Source organism: Hippocampus comes, unplaced genomic scaffold, assembly GCF_001891065.2.
Source record: "Hippocampus comes isolate QL1 unplaced genomic scaffold, H_comes_QL1_v1.1 scaffold122, whole genome shotgun sequence".
Taxonomy (NCBI): Eukaryota; Metazoa; Chordata; class Actinopteri; order Syngnathiformes; family Syngnathidae; genus Hippocampus; species Hippocampus comes.
Genome location: NW_017842059.1, coordinates 1,127,292 through 1,134,252, shown reverse-complemented (window position 1 = coordinate 1,134,252; position 6,961 = coordinate 1,127,292). Strand labels below are relative to the sequence as shown.

Below are 6,961 nucleotides of genomic sequence, written 5' to 3'. Positions count from 1 at the left end.
GGGGGGGATACACACACACACACACACACACACACACACACACACACACACACACACACACACACACACACTGCTGACAAGTAACTCACTGTGATTATCTTTCACAGTTAAGAGACGACAACAAGAAGCTTCATCCCTGCTTATTGGACTTCCAGAGTCTCCCGGAGCCCGAGAGGAACTACAACTTACAGATGTCCGGAGAGACTCTCAAGTGAGCTTCTCGTTGAATTTTAGCAACCTGGGACTCGACAAAAACAAACGTCTTGAGACTCGACTTTGACTTTGCAGTGAAAGACTTGGGACTTAGCTTGACTTGGGGCATGATGGGTTGTTAAATCATACATGCATTACCATTTAAATGATCATCATTATCAATGAGTACATACTCTCTTCGAATGTGAATTGCATAAACTTGACCAACTTCCAAAATATTGGCATTTCTCTCCCTTGTAATCAGTGTCACCCCTTTATCTTTATCTTCTACTCAAAATCTGTGCTGATCTCAAATGCAAACCAATGCCGCCATCTGAAGGGATAAGTCCATCATTGCAGTTGTTTACAAACCTGAAATTCATAGAAAAGCTGGACGAGGCCCTCTTCCATGTCTACCTGTTGAAAAATGGACTATAAACGCCAGTGCCAGGAAACGATTGTATTCCAAGACAGTGAATGAGTTACAACTGGAGACCGACCTGAAATTTGCACATGCTTGACTTGATCCCATCTCTGGAAGACAGTTTTGGTGACATCTGTCTCCTCATCCTCTCACAGGACACTCCTGGCTCTGGGCTGCCATGTCGGCATGGGCGACGAGAAAGCCGAGGAGAACCTCAAGAAAATCAAGCTGCCAAAGACGTACGTTCGCAAATAAGTTGTGACGATTGTCCCAAATACTTGACAGGTGTGGAGGGGAAGGGACTGATTTGTGCCCTCCGTAGGTATGTCATGAGCAACGGATACAAGCCGGCGCCACTTGACCTTAGCCACGTCAAGCTGACACCCAACCAGAACCAACTAGTGGAAAAACTGGCGGAAAACGGACATAATGTTTGGGCAAGGGATCGTGTACGACAAGGGTGGACTTACAGCATCGTGCAGGTAAGAAATGTATTGTCGAATTGCTAAATTGTTAGACTACTTGGTTGAAGTGTCAAATTCTTCGGTCCATTTTTGTAAAACTTCTTTAGCATTACCGTTTGAATAGCCATCTTTATTGGTTGTTGTTTATGTAAATTGCCAGCCTGGCGACCTGAAGAAAATGTCACTCAATAAATTAATAAAGACTAACAACCAACTGCAGCAATCTTTTTCGCGCTGCACCATCACATCTGTCTATTATATGTTTACGCATTATACTTCTCCCCGTTGGCCAGTGCGCACACACCAGAGGTATCAGCACAATGACCAGTGATTTAAATCGGGGGTTGGCAACCTGTGGCTCTTTAGCGCCGCCCTAGTGGCACCTCTGGAGCTTTTTCAAAAATGTTTGAAAAAGGTAAAAGATGGGGCACGAAATTTTATTTTTTGTTTTAATATGGTTTCTGTAGGATGACAAACATGATGATGCAAACATTCTTAACGTTTTCCAATGCTGTAAAAATGTGTAGAATAAATATTACATTTCAACATTTTTGTCAACGAAGATTTGCGTCATAGCCTGCGACACACGTTTCTATTAGCAGGACGGGATGCCAGGCAGGTGACTGTTGTTAAAAAAAAAAATGGCGTTTTTATGTACAATTCACCGAGGGTACTGGCAAAGAATGGGAATCCGGAGTGCCGAGAGAAGCATTTTTAAACGGTACACGTGAGCTACGACAGTTAACACGCTGCAAAAGTGCGTCCCATGCCTCATTCATCTTAGCGGCCGTTGTGGCTGTTGCTCATTATGGCATGCGTGTGTAAGTGCTTGTGTATGCGCGGGTGTGCGGTCATTATAAGGCTTTTGATTTTTTGCGGCTCCAGACATATTTGTTTTTTGTTTTTTTTTTTTGGTCCAATATGGCACTTTCAACATTTTGGGTTGCCGACCACTCATTTAAAGCATAAAAACCTTATCGCGTCAAAAAACACAGTCCGGAGTTTTTACTTATGTACAAATTGCCCTATTCAGTGTGAATTCTAGCCCTGTTTAGGTCAACACACCCTACTACAGTATTCTGTTGGCAACCGGTGCAAACACACGATACTTGTACTTACTGCCATCCAGTGGAAGCGAGTTGCTCTGCCTCTCACTATTCGTCACTGGCGTGCATAGATTTATAGAAAATAATTATTGCTTTGCCACGGCGCAGTGGTGGACGTGCCCTATATTACATGTTTGTCAACATTTCTTCCAGGACATACTCAATAAGCGAAACCCTCGTCTGGTGCCCTACAACTTGCTGGACGAGAGAACCAAGAAGACCAACAGGGACAGCGTTAACAACGCCGTCCGCACACTCATTGGCTACGGCTACAACATTGAGCCTCCAGACCAGGAGAGCAGTGAGTCTTCTTCATTCAGTCAGAATGTTTTCCTTTCACATCTAAGTTCTCGGTGCGCTAAACGGCAAACCGCGAGGCTTCCCATCTCTCTCCCTCTGTTGGTCATTGTTTTTATGTTTCTCTGGACGGGTTGTAACCGGGTAGGTAAAAAAATCATTGTGTGTTTTACATAAATCTGCTTCTGAAATTACTTTAATCCGTTGTTTGACTTAGACCGCAATGTCATAAAATTCAGACTTTATCGTGGCAAACGACGACTTTATTTTCACAAGACAGTTTTCATCCCAACAAAGACATCTTTGTTCTTGTCACGAGTAAAACTTGTTTCCTCTTGAGGGGGGAAAAATATATAACCTCATGCTTTTTTGCGTTACCTTCCTGTAGCCAGCCACAGCCTGGAGAACATCCGCGGCGACAAGGTTCGACTCTTTCGGGCCGAGAGGTCGTACAGCATCACTCAAGGGAAGTGGTACTTTGAGTTTGAGGCCGTGACCACGGGCGAGATGCGAGTGGGCTGGGCTCGGCCCAGCGTCCGTTCCGACACCGAACTGGGAGCGGATGAACTCGCTTACGTCTTTAACGGTAACAAGGTCAGTCCAACTCTACTGCTTTTGGTTAGACAGTCAAATGCTGAGAGCAGCCGAAACCAGGGGCACGCACATACCGATTTTTTTAACATCGTTACAACATGTAAAATGGGAAAGACTCCGCATATTATCAGGAAATATTTCTCGTGTGTGCTCTTCATGTTGTTATCGTTTGTGGTGTATTTGTTGTTGCTGTCATCAATTACTGTTCTTGATACAGCTGTTGTTGTGTCCGTTATTCAAATCTGCTCCCGATGATCCGTATGTTTTTACCCTGCTTAACAAAAACAGATGATCTCTGAGTTAAAAAAAAAAAAAAAAAAAAAGTTCTTGTGACTCCAATATTTTTTCTTCAGACTTAAAGACTATGTGATGTTTTCAGGCGCAAAGGTGGCACATCGGCAATGAGCCCTTCGGCCGCCAGTGGCAGTCCGGCGACGTGGTCGGCTGTATGATCGACCTGACGGAGATGAACATCATGTTCACGCTCAATGGAGAAATGTTGATCAGCGACTCTGGCTCAGAGATGGCTTTCAAAGATATTGAAATCGGAGAAGGTGAGAGTTTTTCATGGTGTTCTGGACAAACAAAAATCCTTGTTCTGATCGAGCATAGCTGGAAACAAAGAACAGTCGCACGATATGTTTCAAGGAGGGTCTGAAGGGGGAAAGTCTTACACTGAGTTTCATGCCTCCATCTTTCTCCGTTGTTCTTGAAAAGACAAACTGGAGAGTGTTGCGATTTCATTCTCCACTGAAGGAATAAACACGCTGACATCAGTTATACAATGAAATTTCCCATTTCACTAGCACCTCTTTTTTTTTTAACCATGAGGCGCAGTTTTCCTTGATGTACATTTTTTTAATAAAATAATTTCCATTGCTTACATTTCTGATGGGTCGCAAAATTCCTACCCGACCGTACCAATTCCAACAAACCATATCATTTTTTTATTGCCACTGTTAGTAGTAAAGGGTGGAATTAGACACACTGCAGTCTGTTGTATTGTCGATAGAGAACAATTATTTTCCTGTGCAGTTTTTTTTTTAGCTGAGTTTGAAGGTGCCTTTTTGGATACTTAGTAGAAATTTTGCGTTAGACAGAATGCTGTAACTTAAACCGTCAACCCATTCTTCAATTGTTTTTTTTTTTTTTTTTTTTTTTTTTTAACTCCTCAGGTTTCATCCCAGTGTGTGCATTGGGCCTGTCCCAGGTTGGAAGGATTAATCTTGGCCAGAATGTCAGCAGCCTGCGCTTCTTTGCCATCTGCGGCCTTCAAGAAGGCTTTGAGCCCTTTGCCATCAACATGAAGCGAGACATTACCATGTGGTTCAGCAAAAGCCTGCCCCAATTTCACCCTGTCCCCACCGACCACCACCACCTGGAGGTAACTCTTGATTGGCTCTTTTAATTGCTAAACGACACCCGAATAGGACATCTGCATCAAAGTTCTGACGTTCTGGGTTTGAACCTCTGCTCCACTCATGTTCTGTAATCAGAGTTATGTGTTTTGAATCGTGAGTTTCAAAGCAAACAGTTCTTAAATGCATATGCATTGAATGTAACGCACTTGTGCCTTGAAATGCAAGTTTAATTAGTTAATTCACAGTAACAGTGTCTCAAATCGTCTTTCTCCATTCAAATGAATGAAAATGTCAGTCAATCTGTTGCAGAATTACTGCTAGGCAGTGGAAAATTGACAAATGGGTGAAAAATCACTCGTTCATTTTTGTCATCAATGCCTTAGGTGTCCCGCGTGGATGGGACTGTGGACAGTGCCCCCTGCCTGAAGCTGACCCACAAGACCTTCGGCTCGCAAAACGCCAACACGGACATGATGTTCCTGAGGCTCAGCATGCCCATCCAGTTCCATGAGACCTTCAAGATCCCAGCGGGCACCACGCTGCTCACCCGGGCGCTCACAATTCCCGAGGACGAAGTGCTGGTAGTTGAGCCCGACTCGGAGTTTGAGGTCCTAAAGAAGTCGGCCAGCCGCAAGGAGCAGGAGGAAGACAAGAAGGAGTCGTCTGTACCGAAGGAGATCTCGGTGGAAAACGAGAAAGACACCATGTCAGAGAAAGGAAAGAAAAGAGGGTAGGATTCATATTTAATTCAGTAATTGTCGGCACATTTGCATTTCACTATTTAGGAAAATCACCGATACGAGGTTAGCGCAATATTTTTGTGCTCTTTTGATTCTGCCCTTATGATGGCGCCAAAGACTAACTCACACGGAAGTAATGACTCAGAAAGGAAATACATTGGTACCTTGACTAACAAATTTCAAGTTTAGCCTGGTTTGTGAGTTAGGAGAGACTTAGCTACACGTGCACGTATATGTTTTCGATATCCTATCATCTGTAAGCAATTCATTTTTAAGGGTTAGGTTGCAAAATGAGATTAAAATGAAATTAAAGTGGTTGTGGATCTTTGTGGTTTTAAACTAATATGTACAGTACGTAGGCATCACTTTAAACTTAGCGCTATTCGCGGCAGGGCTTGGTCTATATCCCCTGCGAATGGTCTCGACGAACAACAAAATGTTCTCCTCTCTGCACCTCAGGTTTTTCTTCAAAGCCAAGAAGGCGGCCATGACACCTCTTGCGCCTCCCCCCGCCCCGCCGACCGTGCCCCGCTTGGTGGAAGACGTTGTCCCAGATGACCGAGATGACCCTGAGATCATTCTTAACACCACCACTGTAAGACACACCATCATGTTGGGTTTTAATGATGCATTAGTTGCAGATGGCACTCAAAGAAACAAGTTGTGGGGGAGATTTGGTGGGAGAGAGGTGTTATTTGTAGAAACATCACTGGCGTTGAACAGAATCCTCCTACTTCTAAAATCATCACTTTTCAGGAAACCAAAAAAATGGAATGTTTGTTCAACCAATGAAATTCCAATGTCAAAGAGAGCAACAATTTGGAAGAATAACACACATGACCAACAGTTAGATTTATTAAAAAAAAAAAAGTGAAATTTAACAAATTTTGACGCTTTTTTGGTGCACAGTAGTATTTAACAATGTTACTGACACAGTAAGGTGTGTCCCAAAAGTCCAAAGACCCTAGGACCTGGTTGAAATTGATATTTTGAGTCCAAAATTCGGATAACCAATTAATCAGTCGTTTAATGAGGAAAAAAATAAATGTAATGAAAAAAAAGACTTCCTTTTAGTCGTTAACACTTAGAGCAATAAAGCTGTTAATTACAGGCAGACCATTGGACTGTTTTTCATTACTTCGTCCTGCAACTCATGCAACATTCTGCTGAATGCTTTTTTCTTTTTAATTTATCCTCCTGACTACCAGTCGTTCAAATTTGTCCTCTGTAGAGGACATTTGTGAACCTAAATATCTCCCACCCAGTGCCTCCAATCGCATTAACTCCTTTTGTTACTCCAAAGAGGACATTCAGTGCTTTCCAATGATACCAAATTTGTAGGGGTTAGAAAAAGTAAGAAAATGGCTTCCCTCAGTGCAAGCACTTTTTATGGTAAGAGGAAAAGTAATACTTTTTATCGACCAGATTTTGTCTTGAAATGCTGTTGGCATTTTAATTATAAGACTCTTATGAACACTTTAAAGTGTTGTTTGAGTTGTTTTAAGTGTATTTGAGCCTGTTTAAAAAATGTAGTGGGATTTCAAAAATTTATTTTGGAGGAGTCCAATTACTTCACATAGATTGGGGAATGTCAAAATAAATGTGATTGGACAACATTTTTTTTCCTGGTAGTCAGGAGGATAAAGCGGGATTTATCTAACCTGTAATCAGGAGGTTTCATCTTATAACATTTTTTTTTTTTTTTTTTTTTTACAATTCAACATTAAAAAAATGATACATTTTCGTTAAACTTAAATAAAATTAAAATAAAAAGGGTGGCGTC

The 6,961-nt window shown here is 42.2% G+C and overlaps 1 protein-coding gene across 12 annotated transcripts in view; it reads left to right on the top strand.

The window, feature by feature from the left end:
* Window positions 1–6,961, top strand: part of ryr1b (ryanodine receptor 1b (skeletal)) — a 96,000-nt gene that overhangs the window by 29,259 nt on the left and 59,780 nt on the right. For all 12 annotated transcript variants that reach the window (XM_019861452.1, XM_019861451.1, XM_019861450.1 and 9 more), the window contains 9 exons: window positions 108–211; window positions 772–855; window positions 939–1,098; window positions 2,340–2,487; window positions 2,872–3,077; window positions 3,457–3,631; window positions 4,253–4,461; window positions 4,822–5,168; window positions 5,638–5,773. In XM_019861452.1, coding sequence (XP_019717011.1) covers window positions 108–211; window positions 772–855; window positions 939–1,098; window positions 2,340–2,487; window positions 2,872–3,077; window positions 3,457–3,631; window positions 4,253–4,461; window positions 4,822–5,168; window positions 5,638–5,773 — 1,569 coding nt within the window. The remainder of the gene's footprint in view (window positions 1–107; window positions 212–771; window positions 856–938; window positions 1,099–2,339; window positions 2,488–2,871; window positions 3,078–3,456; window positions 3,632–4,252; window positions 4,462–4,821; window positions 5,169–5,637; window positions 5,774–6,961) is intronic.